Here is a 15184-nt window from a genome sequence, read left to right as displayed (position 1 = left end):
ACAGACTATTTGTGTCAGAAATTTTCCACCCTTTAAAAAGTAAAACCTGAAATTTCTGAAGCCTAAACAAATTAGGAACACTAATCATAACAGGAAAAAAAACATGATTTAATGTTGAATGTTTAATTAAAACTAGGCTGCTCTGGGGCATATATTACATTTAGAATCCCTTGCAGTGACCATGGCCTCTTGAAATTAATCACAGGAAAAAAAGCTGTCAGAGTCGGGCACATGTACTCACCTACACATGCACTGTAAATTACTCTCTCTGTATCTCTGAAACACACAAACACAGCTGCATGCACATGCACACAGAAAGCAGACTGACTCATTCATCACAGTGCCCAACAGTCGAGACAACAGAGCTTCACTTAACTTTTTCAGGGTTGCTCGAGCATCAAATGCATGACTTTTAGCTGTTGTTGTTCTTCCATCTGTCATGCTTCAAGGAGCCAACATCTTTTTATTTTTTTAATCCAAGGAAAAGTTTGAAAAGGTATGTGACTCTGCTATCTTATGTGTACCAAAGGAAATGTCAACCCCAAAAAAACAGCACAGTATGCCATGCTGTCATTGTTCCAACACTTAGCTGTGCAACACAGATTAGAGTTCTACCTAAGATTCTAAAGGTACTAAAACCTTGGCAAATTTATGCACAGCCTGTGCTTTCTATCTCCTGCATGATAACAGCCCAGAAACGATTATCAGACAAGGTTTAAAGTGGTGGATATAGCGCTGTGGGGGAGTTCAGACAGTAGGTTAAATAGAGACACATGTGCACGAGACAAACACAAATATCCTACTGTCAGGCATGCCCACAGATTTGTCTGGGCCACTGCCAAACCCAGAGAACGGGACGGGCCCTCCCATATTGTGATTTATTGATGATATTAATGTATGTGTTGGATCAGTAGCATTGGGGCTAGCTATCCTGGATAACAGTCTGGAGTTAGAAAGTGTGTCAAGCTTGGATCTGATGTTGAAATTATTAATTTGTGCCAATTTTTAACCTCTTTTAACCTTTTTCAGCCCATTTTTGCTGCTTTTGTTTAAAACTTCTCTGCATTTTTTTTTTTACTTTTTACGCAATTTGCTTCTTTAACCATTTTTTGCCACATTTTAGCCACTTTTCAGCAAGTCAGTCATTATAAACCTGATATTGCCACTTTTTAACCGTTTTTCACCACTTTTCTGTCATTCATGTCACTGTGACCCAATTTTGCCTGTTAGCTAATTTTTCCAACTAACTTTTTTTTGCCTCTGTTTACCCTTTTATCCCACTTTTACCTAATTTTTCGCCACTATAAACCCATTTTGCCAATTTTCACCCATTTTCCACACTTTTCTGCTGTTTTTGCCACTTTCGCCCCAGTTGTTTCTTGTTGGGTTTTTTTCTTTGTCATGTAAAGCCATTTTTCCCACTTTTACCTATTTTTTGGCATTATGAACCATTTTTTTTGCCACTTTTCAAACACTTTTCTGCCGTTTTTTCCTTTTTTTACCCATTTTTGCCACTAAAACATATTTTGCCTCTACCATTCCCTCGCATAACCCCTTTTTTTCAAACTTTCAACCAATTTTTACCATATTAAACCCATTTTTGCCACTTTAAATCCCTTTTCAGCCCCTTTTCATTGCCATTTTTGACCCATTTTTGCCACTATAAACCTATTTTTTGCCACTTTTAAACCCCTTTTCAACATTTTTTTCAGTTTTGGCCACATGCAATTTTTTGCCTCTATTAACGCTTTCAATTTGTCTAATTTTTGCTACTATAATCCCATTTTTTGTCCCTTTGAAATCCTTTTTCATCCACTATTTCTGATGATTGTGCCACTTTTGACACATTTTGCCCATTTTAAGCCCTTTTCCCCACTTTTCTGCTGTTTTTGCCACTTTTGCCCAAATTGCTTTTTATTGTTTTTTCCTTTGCCATGTAAACCCATTTTCCCCACTTTTACCTAATTTTTGGCGTTATAAACCCTTTTTTTGCCACTTTTTAAACACTTTTCTGCCATTTTTGCCACTCTGACCCATTTTTGCCACTTTTAACTTATTTTTGACCTCTCTTAACCCTTTTATCCAACTTTTACCCAATCTTTGCCACCATAAACCTTTTTTCCACCTTCAAAACCCTTTCAACCACTTCCTCTGTTGTTTTTGCAACTTTTGGACCATTTTTCCACTATCTTCCCATTTTATATCTTTTCTAACCCATTTCTTTTAGACTTTTACCTAACATTTGCTACTTTCTACTAATGTTTTATTTAACTCCTTTTTTGCCCTTATCAATTCTGCTCATCTTTGGGCATTTATGCCATTTGGGTTAACATATTGAAGAAGACTGTATGTATTATTGCATGAATAAATAAACCATTTGTTGCTTTCGTAAGAGTGGTTGTTATTCCAGTAAAAAAAAAGGAATATTATAAAGCTGAAAATTAAAATAGATCATGTTCTGGCTGACCACCTCATTTGGCCTTGATCCCCTCTTTTGGGCAGCCATACCTACTGTTAGAAACAAACAACTTCAACCAAACGCAGACCTTTCCACCAAATAGTTAAATTAAAATCTCCCAGAAATAGTTTCACAGTGATTAGATTATTATCCTTTTTTTTTACTTATTGCACCCATGAGATAAGAAGAAGAGCAACACTGCAGGGAGCTAACAGCGAGAGCGTGCATTTCTCTTCATTTGACTCCTTTCCCAGCTTCAGCGTGTCTGCATCCCAAAAGAAATTAAAAGAGTGGAAATTATGATTAAAAAAATATGTATAACCAAAGCAATTCTGCCACTCGTAAAATCAAGGGAAGGGAAACTGTATCATTAAGCATAACGACAACAGCCCTAAATGGGACATGACACAGATGGAGAATGAAATATATATGCTCGTCAGTGCTTTCCGACTACTTTATATGAGGAAGGAGCAAAAATAGAGCTTATTAAATCCTGCTGAGCCTCCTTCCTGGAGAAAAAAGAAAAACTTGATCAGGTGAGATGAGAAAAAGGGGATAGAGAGGAGGAAGCAGGGCGTTGGCAGGTCATGGACAGCCAGTTTCCCCCTGCCACACTCAGGGGAGGAACTCCAGACAGTGAGGGAGTGCCATGCTGCAGTATATCTACACTTCTCCATTTCCTCTCCCTGAAGCCTTTAGTTCCCGAAGGAGCCTGGGAATCAATACTGACATCGGGGGGCAAAGTAGTATTCTTGCCTGCCCGCTCTGCCTCAGAGCCGCCGACGCCGCCAGGGAGGTCTCTGCTTCAGTTTTTTTAATTACACAAATTTAAGTGCCCTTCTTTTGACTCGGAGCAGATTGTTAATGTGTTTGAGGGCTATTACTCTTATACCGCCCAATGTGCAAAGTCAGCCTTAATAAAGCTCAGACAAAAGGCAGCAAATATCAGGTTAAATGCTGTCTTACGTGTGAGTGCCCAGCATATGGAAACACCTACTCACTCGTTAAATCACGCTCGAGTAAGTCTTCTTTTTCTCGATAAAGCTGGGAATGAACAAAGAAGATGCAGCAGTCTTTCTCTCTCACATGAAAGGAATCCTCACCTCGGGCTATTGACAACAGCCTTGATTTCTACCATTGATCAAACCTATACAGCGAGGACCTTTCCTCTCAGAAAGGGCATTCAAGAAAGTGCAGAGACACGGCTAATTCAATTTGGGAGCAGAGATGCTTGGCTTTAAGTGAAACACTCTGTTATCGAAACAGGAGAGGTGCCATGAGAGGCGATAGTGCACAGACGGTTGTGTGGAGAGGCTCGTGGCCGGGCAGGAGATGAAATCAGGGATAGGCGATAAGTTGGTGTGAGGGGCTAGAGCCCCTATTAGAGCCCCCCGAGGGAAAGGCGACGGTCGCAGAGTGCAGTAAAAATAGCCACAGGCATGATTTCACTCCTGGGACCCAGGGAGGAGTGAAGAGGGAGATCTGATCAACATCTCACAGCAAGGCAGCCAGATCCATTCCCTGCGTTCCCTTGGGTGCCACCTATCACACCAAGTGACTTAAACTGCTTACCAATGCCAAGCAGAGCAGCAAACACCGCTGCCACTGCTGTCAACAAAATGGTTCACACGGTTTCATAATAGTCAGTGGAACAGATATGCTTCTAAGGAGCAAAATCCCCCATAAACCTGGGCCAGGTTTGAAAATGACCACAATAAAAAGGATATCGACATTTTTTCCACAAACTTATCTTGTCGGTCGTCTGTTTTGGGGAAGTTCTCGATGTCGTTCTCCAGTCTCTGAATTTGGCGTTCCATGGTGGTCAAGCTGCTTTTTAAGATCTCAGCAGACACTGTAGACAAAAAACAAACAGAAAAGATGCACATAAAGAGATTAGAGACCATTAGAGACTCATACAGAGAGATCTGTAGAACTGGACATGATGCAAACACAATGCTGATCATAAGGAGGGATAAAAGGGTGAGTTTTCTGGGGCCCTGCTAAACAGGGGCCATCAAGGGCAGCAAAATCATGGTCCACTGTAAATTTAGGTCAGGATAACAATATTAATGTTTAACCTTAATAGTGACCACTCTCATCAAAGATTACTTATGCTGTTGGACAATATATCCTTTTTCAAAAATACCTTTTCATTATAGATGTAAACAATGTGGATGGCACACTGATCTAAATGATTCTGAAAGTAAAGTCAGACTTCATAGCCGGGTCCCAACCTGCACAAATGTAAGGATGCATGAAGCTGAAGAAATTGAGAGAACTTTTTTAGAAAAGAAAAATGGTCCAAAAGAGGCAAAAAATAGTTAAAATATTCAAACATTGGTAAAAATGCATTAAAAGAGGCAAAAACAGGCAAAAAATGACAAAAGGGGGGTTAAATAGGTAAAAGTTGGGAAAATATTTTGTATAAATGGGCAAAAAGTGACATAAAAATAGTGAAAATGGCAAAAAAAGTGGCATTAACGGGATGAAGTGGCAAAAAGAAGAGGCAAAAATGGCCAGAACTGGCAAAAAAAAAAGTTAAAAATTGACAAAAACAGGAAAAAGTGGTTAAAAATGGTCATACAGTGACAGAAAATGGGTGAAAAGCAGCAGAAAGTGGCAAAAATGGGCAAACACTGACAAAAGATGGCTTTAACTGGCAAAAGTTGCAGAAAGATATTGCAGAAATGGGCAATGAAGTGGCAAAAAAGTGGTGAGACTGGCAACAGAAGTGGCCAAAATTAGGTAAGGAGACAAAATGAAGCAGTCAAAATGGTAGAAACCATAAGATTTTATAGAAATGGACAAAAAAGGTTAAAAAATGTTGAAAGTGGCAAAAAAGTGGCAAAAAAAGGTTAAGAGTGTCAAACAAAGGGAAAAAGTGGGTAAAAACTGTCATAAAGCAGCAGAAAATGGGTGAAAAGCCGCAAAAAATATAAACAAAGGACAAAAACTGACAAAAGGTGGCCAAAATGGGAATGAAATTTGCAAAAGGTAGTTGCAAACATGGGCAAAAAGTGGCAAGAAATTGGTGTAACTGGCAACAGATGTGGCAAAAATTGGGAAAGGTGGCAAACATGGGCAAAAAAATTGGTTAAGAGTGGCAAAAATGTAAAAAGTGGCATAAATGGGTAAAAAAGACAAAGGGTGGCTAAAATAGGCAAAAAGTTGCAAAAAGATGTTGCATATATGGAAAAGAAAAAGGGTTAAAAAAAAAACAAATATGGGCAAGAAGTGCAAAGAATGGCAAAAAGCAGTGGCAATAAAGTGGCTAAAATGGGAGAAAAAGGGCATGAAGTTGTTGCAATGATGGATGAAAAACGGGTGAAAAAGTAGCACAAATAAATAAGGGGCCCGTTCTCTGGGTTCATCAGGGGCCCAGCCAGATCTGTGTGCAGGCCTGTTAAAACATCACAGATCTCTGTAAACCTGGCTGATGATAAGATAAAAACAGCTTTATCTGACTTAGACTGCAGGGTCCTGTATCCGTGTGTGGCCCAGACGGCAGGCGTGTGAAAATGTGTGTGCGTGTGTATACAGTGTGTGTGCGCGGCTCATTAATCAGTCTGTAATCACTGTTTGCAGAGTTGCTGTGAATCCACAGTATTCAGATCAGGCCTTTCAAGTGGAGACTTCAAACAGAAAGGGGAGTCTTAGGGGATCAGCTGGGACAGGAACATAGATTCAGCTCCATGTTTAGGTCTCTGTTAAGGGTTTAGACTTATTGACACAAACACTTACACAACCTCTCACCATCACATATGCAAAAAGAGGTTATCAAAACAACCCATTTCAGAGAGAAATAAAAAATAACTTCAAAAGTTCTGTGCAGAAGGCAGTCACACACACATGGCCCTTTATCTCTTTATACATCTATTATTTTATGGATACTTGAATTAAAATTTAGGTATTATGTAATTTTACAGGCACTATCAACTCATTAATCTCAATTAATTTCCTATTAAAACTGGCCTTGACTTTTTATGCAATAGGCCTTTTATGCAATAGTTAACAAAAGATAAAAACAAATCAGCAGTAGGCTCATCATAGGAAGATTTAAATAGCAATGCTGGCAATATAACATAGAAAACATAAATATATCCAAATAGACAATATTTTTAATCCTGTCAGACCTGAAAAAAGAGATTAAAACTAAGACAGGGCACTGGTTTAGCTCAGTTGTAGAGCATCATTTGAGGAGAAGAAGGCGGTAGCTGGGGGCGGGTTTTAGATGTGCTGGAAGCCAATAGCAATGGCTGCCACTAAGGTTAACATTGTGGATGGGCACATTGATGAAACTATTTGGAAAGTAATGTCAGACTTCATAGCTAAGCCATTATAACATCAGGGTGCCAGAGAATAAAGTAGGAACTAAAATTACTTTGAGAGGAAAATAATGTAACAGATGCAAAAAGAAAATTAATGATAATTGGAAAAATGAGTTGAAAGTTGCAAAAACTGGCAGGAAAAAAAGTGTGAAAAGTGATTACAGAGTGGCAGAGATGCATAAAAATAGAATGAAACCTACAAAAGTGTGTTCAGATGGGCAAACAGGAAGGGACAAAAATGGGCAGAAAAGGGTGAAAAGTAGTTAAAAGGGTGGCAAAAATTTGTTGAAAGAGGCAAAAATGAGTAAAAAGATGCAAAAGTAAGATGAAAGCTGCAGAAATGGGTAAAAAAAAAGGCAAAAAATGGCAAAATGGGCAGAAAAATGATGAAAAGGGGTTAAAAAGTGGTAACAATTTGTTAAAAGAGGCACAAGTGGTTTAAAAGTTAAAAAAAAAAAAAAAAAAAACTGGCAGGAACAGTGATGAAAAAGGGGTTAAAAAGTGGCACGAACATGTGATTTGAACATCAACTGTTAGCCAGAATGCTAGCACCAATGCTACCCACCCAACACACATGCATCCATAACAATATAAATCACAAATGAGGAGGGCCCGTCATCTGGGTTTTCAGGGGCCAAGACAATTCTGTGGGCAAGCCTGGTAACAGGAGGGGTTTAGTTATACTGTAAGCCAGTCCAACCAGCCTCTGCATGAGTTTTATCCACCAACAAGCTCATGAACAACGACAGTCACTCAGGTTACAACGGAAACTGTGCATGCCCTCTACCTCATTTTGTCTTGTGGCTCTGATTGGCTGTAATGACTGTGAATCACCTTACAAGACTTTTTTTTATAAGTCCTGCCTTTCCCATACACTTTGTATGGGAGGTTTCCCAGATGTAACAATCTATCTGGTATGTCAGGTTAGAGCTCCACTGAAAAGCTGAGAAAAATCATGCTGGTACTACTGTATCAAAAAGAGGAAGGGGATGTCAAGGATGGCAACGGAAGTGACCATATATGGTTCCTTGCCTTTTAAAGTGTTGTTAAAGTTTCATATTGTTGCTATGAGTCAAACTGCTGTCTCCTTATGTTGCCCTCTTTGCTATTATTCTGTACACAGACATAGTACTTCTTGTTCTCCAAAAGAAAAGCACAGATCCCTTCTGAAAGCAAACTCAGAAATGTTATGTGAATATGTAAATATTGATTGTTTTTATGTATCTGCAAGTGACAACGTCTAAGTGACAACCAGGGTGTATGAAGGAATTGATAAAGGTCCCACTATTGTCAATCATAAAGACAGGACTGTGTGCCATGCATGCAAAGCGACTTCTCCATCTTAGTCTTCCACTCGTCAATGGGATTGGCTCCCAACATTGATTGATTACCAAAATAAACAGCAATAGGGACGACCCTCCTCAACAACTTACAACATTTAACCTCACATCTACAAGGTTAGCCCATCCACTAGAGCGTAATTGAAGTGCTGAAGGAGAGAGGAGCCGAGTAATGGACAAGCTGTCAAGAGACGCGGCCTCGGTGACATGAGGGTCAACCTTGTCTTGCTTTACATCAATTCCTTAGCTTGGATTTGCTCTTTTTTTCATTTTCTGACAATAAAATTGGATGGCAAGATCGTGGATCACATCCACACCTGGCTCACCGATACACACAAACAGAGACGTTCAGAGATGCACACAAACTGCCTGCTGTGATCAGCGGAGAAGCCAACATAATAGGAGCGAGGGGTGAGGTCACTGTCATTATTAGACTTTGCAGCGAGCTGAGTGGCTGGATGGATCCAGTCTCTGGGAGTTTCACAATCTCCTCCTCCTCAATTCTCACAGAGCTGACTCCTGGGGATGACAGTGAAAATAACACACTATCACACAGCCGGTCTCTCCACTGATGGGACCTCTGAGATCCACACGCTCTTGTCACAGTGATCTCATCGTTGCTAATGGTGAAAAAGGAAAATGAACAGTGTGGTAATTTGGACAGATGGATGCAAGAGAGCAAACAATTACATTTGCGATGATTGTATCGAGCCATGGGAACATTTTTTTTGTCATTCATTGAGGGTTTTGATAGTCACTTGTGGCATGGGTGGTAGTACTGAGCAATAATTTGGCAGCAGTGCTGATCGTAGTAACCATGGCAGCCAAGAAACAGTTGCTTGAGCTAACCGGGGAGCCATTAACAGGATCAGAGTGAAGCCCTGGGACTGCTATACAGACTATTGTTTTCATGGGACTTACTTATAGTGGAGACAAACTGGCACACATGAACATGTAGAAAAAAATCTATCTAATGCTCTGCTATGGGCTTATTTATGCATTTGTTTATGTTGTGTTTGCTTTTCAGAAATACATACATGCATCTCACTACCCTTCTTTGCTCTAATAATCTAGTGTCTACACATCTAAGCATGGAATCTTTAGGGATATCATTAGTAAAATTAGCACAGAAGTAACACTGCTTTTCCAGGGTACAAACATAGCCACAGTGGTAGCTTCTTAAATATACATCAAAAGTAGATCGTAGAGGCAACAGAGGGGTAAGAGGTGGTGTTATATTCATGTAAAAATATTCTAAAGACTGCTGTCAACAAGGCATGCAACTGTCTTTTCCCAAATCAGAAGGAATATATATCTGTCTGCAAATTCTTAAGTTTACAAGGTAACACCCGACATAAGACTAAGGCTGGCAAAAGATTTAAAAAGGTTAACATTTAAAATTAAGATAAACCGCAGAATTTCTGCAATTCATTGAATCCTTTTAATTACATTTTAAACTTCAATGATTTTGCATTCAAAACTTGTTTTTCTACTGTCTTAAACTAAGGGCAAACAACTTCCTGTTTGGATACAGAGCTGCTCAAAGATTTTAACAAGAACTTTTAACTTAACTGCAGTCTCACACCCTTATATGGGCATAAAAGGGATATTTCGCCATGTCACTTTGCAGAAATGTGCACATTCTAATAGCTTGTTTCTTTTCTCACTTCGCTGTGCTTTCTGTGTTTGCACACTGCCCTTCACTCTCATGCCCTTATATGGGCATAAAAAGGGCATTTCTCTATGCTAATTTGGAGGAATGTGCATGTACTTATATCTTATTTCTTTTCTTACTACTGTGTACTTTCTGTGTTTGCAAACTGTCCTACACTCTCAAGTCCTTATACAGGCTTAAAAGGGGTGTTTTTCTATGCTATTTAAAAAAAATTTACTCGTACTGATAGCTCAATATTTTCTTACTCTTAAGTGCTTTCTGTGTTTGCACACTGCCCTTCACTCTCATGCCCTTATATGGGCATAAAATGGGCATTTCTCTATGCTAATTTGGGGGAATGTGCATGTACTGATATCTCACTTCTTTTCTTATTACTGTGTGCTTTCTGTGTTTGCACACTGCCCTTCACTCTCATGCCCCTATATGAGCATGAAAGGGACGTTTCTCTATGCTATTTTGGAGAAATCTGCACACACTGATATCGTTTTTTTTTTCACTCCTGTGTGCCTTCTGTGTGTGCACACTGCCCTGCAATCTAATTTCCTTATATGGGCATAAAAGGGGTCATTCTCTATGCTAATTGGATGAAAAGTGTACATGCTTCCAGCTTTTGAGAACTTGGTTTTCATGGACTAAAAAACACAGGAGAGAACAATTCAGAAGTTTAGGAATGTTTCAAGAATCCCATGTAGGTTTCTCTTTCTGAAAAACAATCTGAAGAAGAAATTGGTGAACGAGGCCCAGTGTTTCTTTAAGCTGTCTTCTGTGTGCCTTGTCTCGCTTCCTTCTTATAGGAAATGGAATAACTGCTGAAGCTGAGTGATGCATGGGGGACACAAAAAGGTACAAGAAAGACAAAACCAATTTAAAGAAGAAAGTTGGCGTGTGTGAATACAGGACAGCATAAAAACACCCTCTGTGGTCAACATCGTAGTTATTTATATAAGTGCTATAATAGCTCTGGCCCACAATGCATCACTCACTCCAACAAACAAAAGACAGACAAAAAGCATTTCTTTAAGCTTTGCCCTGTTTCATTCAAATAAACTGCCAGGGAAAAAATACTGTGTGGCTCACAACACCAAATCAAGCGCTATAATGTGAGGATGTCAACTTTATATTCAGTCAATCGTAGAAGGGGGCAATTTTCATTTTGATTTATGGACAAATAATACCAATGTTTCATCGAGTGCTCTTGCAGTGCCGCCAAAGGTTACAAAGGAAATTGAGATTTATTTTGAACGTCACTGCCAACGTGGAATAAAAGATCAGGTTTTAAATAATCTAAACACTTGTGAAAACAAAGACGAATGCAACATAAAACCGGAGGAGAAGGTCGTTCATAAGCGCATTCATCATAACAGCCAAGTAAAGTATATGTTAGTGGGAGTGAGAGAGGGAGGTAAGGAAGACAAACAGACTCACAGAGAAGAGATGTAAACACAGAAATGGTGGAAAAATCTCTCTTATATTTATGTGTCAGTGGTAAAGCATGTTAGTTCAGCATGCCTGAATAACAGGTTTGGTGTTTGGTTGAATTGTATGGGTAAACATTCAACACAGGGGTTAACAGCATTATAACTGTAGTTTATGCTACTGCTAGGATGGATGTTTTATATAATTCAAAGACAAATCTATACACAAGCTCTGATCTTTGAGACAGGAAGGGAGAAGCTGGTTGGGAAGTGAAGCTGCTCTGGGTTGTTGTTGGAAGTGGGTCGTTGTCGAGGCTGAGCACCTGAGTTTCCAGTAAAAAAAGTAAGTGAGCGATAACACAAGTATCGGATGTCTTCGACTCGTCCACTGAGCTGTCTATGAGTTTCTTCAGTGAAATGAGATGTTAAGGAGGAGTGGTGGCCTTACTTTACTTGACTGTGACTGGGCCTGCCCACTGAACTGGCTGGGTCCCTGACAAACCTGGAGAACAGGGCCTCCCCAGCCGTGTTATTGATGTGTGTTGGATCAGTAGCATTAGTGCTAGCATCTTGGCTAACAGTTACTTCATTCTGGAACTTTTGGACTCTGGTGTTGAAACTATTTATCCATGCCATTTTTAAACCCTTTTCACCACTGTTTCTGCTCATTGATGCTGTTTTTGCAACTCTAAGCCCATTTTTTCACTCTCAACTCATTTGTGCAACTTTTAAACCGCCTTTATATCTTTATCTGGCCACTTTTGCAGCTTTTTTGCCCATTTTTGCAGCTATTTATGCCACTTTTTGCCTCTTCGGTCCATCTTTTGCAGCTTTAACCCATTATTTGAAGATCATTGTTGTCAATATTGTTCCTTTCATTGCTTATGATTTGTTATATAGCAGCTTATTGTGTGCAGCACTAAGAGTCCAAGACAAATTCCTGAAAGGGACAATAAAGTTTTATTGTTTTGCCACTTTTTCACCCATTTATCCCCCTTTATACATTTTTGTAACCCTTTCAGCCACTTTTTCACCCCTTTTTTTAATACCTTGTCTGGCCATTTTTGCAACTTTGAAACCCTTTTTATTTTTCAATCCTGTAATTGTTATAGCTTTTTATAATAATTGTTGCCTCCTTGACCCATTTTTGCCAATTTTCACGTTTTTGCAGCTTCAACCCATTTTTGAGGATAATTGTTGTTAATATTATTTTATGAAGTACTCATGACATGTTATATGGCAGCTATTGTGTGCAGCACTTGAAGTCAAAGACAAATTTTCCTAAGGGGACAGTACAGTGTATTGTATTGCATCTTTTGCCACTTTTTTCAACTATTTCTGCCACATAATGCACTTATTGTACCCATTTTAATGATTTTATAGCCCTTTTCACTACTTTATGTGGCCATTTTTGCAAATGTTTAATCCCTTCTTCTTTTCTAACTTGCATTTTTTGCCTTTCAAATCATTTATTCCAATTATTTATGCCAAGTTTAGCCTTTTCAACACATTATTGCAGCTTAAATCCATCGTTTGAGGAAAACAGCTGTTACTATTGTTATAATCATTATTTATGAGTTGTTATATGGCAGCTTATTGTGTGCAGCACTTGGATTTCAAGACACATTTCCCAAAGAGGACAATAAAGTGTATCATATCGTTTTGACACTTTCTCCACCTATTTTTGCCTCTTAATGCATTTTTATAATCCTTTTCAGCAACATTTTAACCCTTCTTTTACCTTATCTGTGTTTTTTTTTTTTTTGCAACTTCTTAACTCTATTGTTCTATTCATTACTCAGAAGTTGTTATATGTCAGCTTAATGAGTGTAGCACGAGGAGTCCAGGTCAAACGTCACTTTTAAACCGAATTTTTCTCCTTTGTTTGCCAGTTTTGCAGCTTTGAATGCCACCCCCCCCACTTTTTTTCAGCCCTTTTTATTACTTTGTCTGGCAATTTTTGCAACTTTTTGCCACTTTTAACCCATTTTTTGCCAGTTTTTGCAAATATTGATCTGTTGTTTTTCACTTAGAGTTGCCTTAGATCCTTTTACTTTATTTTCTGGAATTCTGATGTTTGTGCTTATCATGTCTTAGCTATGAAATCTGACTCACTTTACAAATGGTTTATTTCAGTGTGCCCATCAACATTGTTATCATCAAAAAAAAAAAAAAAAAAAAAATCTGTTTTAAGAAAAAAAGGGTCAACATTTTCCAAAGGTGTGCAACAGCAAAAATTTATAAAATTCACAGTTTCTTGCTTTGATAAGAGTGGTTATAATTCAGGTAAGACATAAAATATAAATGTCACAGATTAACTTAACAATAGACCATGATTATGCTGACCTCCATGGGCCAGCAGTTTTACTGGGCCCCAGAAACCTCTCCCTTGTATCCCCTCTTATGATCGGCCTTGCCTGTGGCTGCAGGGAGACAATGATGTGGCTTAACCAAAGTATATTAAATTGTTCTTTCAAACCAATGTGTTGAAAAGGACAAAAAAAAAAATTGTGGATCTTAATTAATCGCAATTAGTGCAGTTCATCTTGACAGCCCTAACATTAATATAGAGATAATTACTGTTACCAATGAGTAGTTCTGCTGTTGCATAGTGAGGATAATGAGGTTTAATTGTTGGGTTACCATCTTTTATATTTTGGGCTTCTTTTCCAGGGTGTTGGTCCCACCACCTGACCCACCAACAAATCAGGAATGCAGCCCCAGAGCCACATGACTATTATGGGTAGTCCAGTTCAATAATTCATGATTATTATCAGCACTTCCATCATACATAAAAGCTCTTTAAGGCTCCAGAGATTATATGTTAAACCCTTTAAGAGCCTGGTAGAAGTAACCTTAGCCTAGCTTGTTATCTTCTCCTCAGCCCTCCTCTTACAGCCTCTTTGCATACACAGCACAGGGTGTAAAAGAGGACGACCTTGAGGGGACTTCACACATGACCAGACACACATAAAGTCCGCCTTAAGGCAAATTCATGAGAGTGAAACTGCCTATCGATCAGCAAGACGATAGCAGGGAAATTCATGTCTGCTTATAGATTACGCTGAGCCTCAAAACTATATTTTCTCCCCTAATAAAACTGTTATTTGTCTTCTTTCATTTCGGCGTTGCTGGCACCTGAAAGTGAATGGGAGATGAAGTGGGAGGCAGACGAGAGTACAGCAGCGGAGGGAGACAAAAGGATAAACACAACTCTATGTGTTCGCTTTTCAGCAGGAATCAAAGCAGCGCCAGTCACAGGAGTGAAAGTGATATTGTTCCTGTGGCAAAACAGTCACGTTGTTTTCTCTGATTACCTTGCAGCATGTGATGTTACAAACAGCAGGCAAGGAGGAAAAGAAATTTTAATGGACAGCACAAACAGATGATATAGAGGAAACTGTGAGGCAAATTAATATGTGTAAACATTATGCTTTGATGTTCTGTAATCAGACATCTAGGAATTTCAATCAGCCTGTATTGATAGCTAGAGCTCTTTAATAGTTGCATTTCCATATCTATTTGTATGTAATATAAAGCAATGATTATTATCACACATACACTGTCAACACTGTCTTTACTCGACAAGGTCATTCATTTCAATGAGCGCACAAATCCACACTAAACACAAAGAATCACACTTTCCCATCAATGCTGCACTAATTACGTGCACATAAAAGGGTAAATCCTTTTTACTTTTGCTCCATTTCCTCTTTTAATTTGCATTTTCCCTTTAAGCCTCCATGTAGCAGAACTGTTATCATAATGAAGGATTTGTTTAGTTATTAGACATGATGGCCCCCCAAAGAGAAAAAACATAAGGTTAAAAAATGGATCTGTAAATACCGTCTGCAGCAGAGATCACTGCCTGAACTCTTTTCAATACATCAATGTGCAATTAATACTCAGGACGGAATTATTTTCTAATGGGATATATTATTAATCTGAGGAATTAAACATAATTTAAT

The 15184-nt window shown here is 38.8% G+C and overlaps 1 protein-coding gene across 7 annotated transcripts in view; it reads right to left on the bottom strand.

The window, feature by feature from the left end:
* Nucleotides 1–15184, bottom strand: part of diaph2 (diaphanous-related formin 2) — a 728830-nt gene that overhangs the window by 203301 nt on the left and 510345 nt on the right. For all 7 annotated transcript variants that reach the window (XM_041797008.1, XM_041797014.1, XM_041797011.1 and 4 more), the window contains one exon: nt 4186–4310. In XM_041797008.1, the coding sequence (XP_041652942.1) occupies nt 4186–4310 (125 nt within the window). The remainder of the gene's footprint in view (nt 1–4185; nt 4311–15184) is intronic.

The sequence above is a fragment of the Cheilinus undulatus genome, linkage group 10 (assembly GCF_018320785.1).
Source record: "Cheilinus undulatus linkage group 10, ASM1832078v1, whole genome shotgun sequence".
NCBI classification, from domain to species: domain Eukaryota; kingdom Metazoa; phylum Chordata; class Actinopteri; order Labriformes; family Labridae; genus Cheilinus; species Cheilinus undulatus.
Note: the sequence above shows the minus strand (reverse complement) of the source record. Positions and strands in the feature narration are given on the sequence as shown.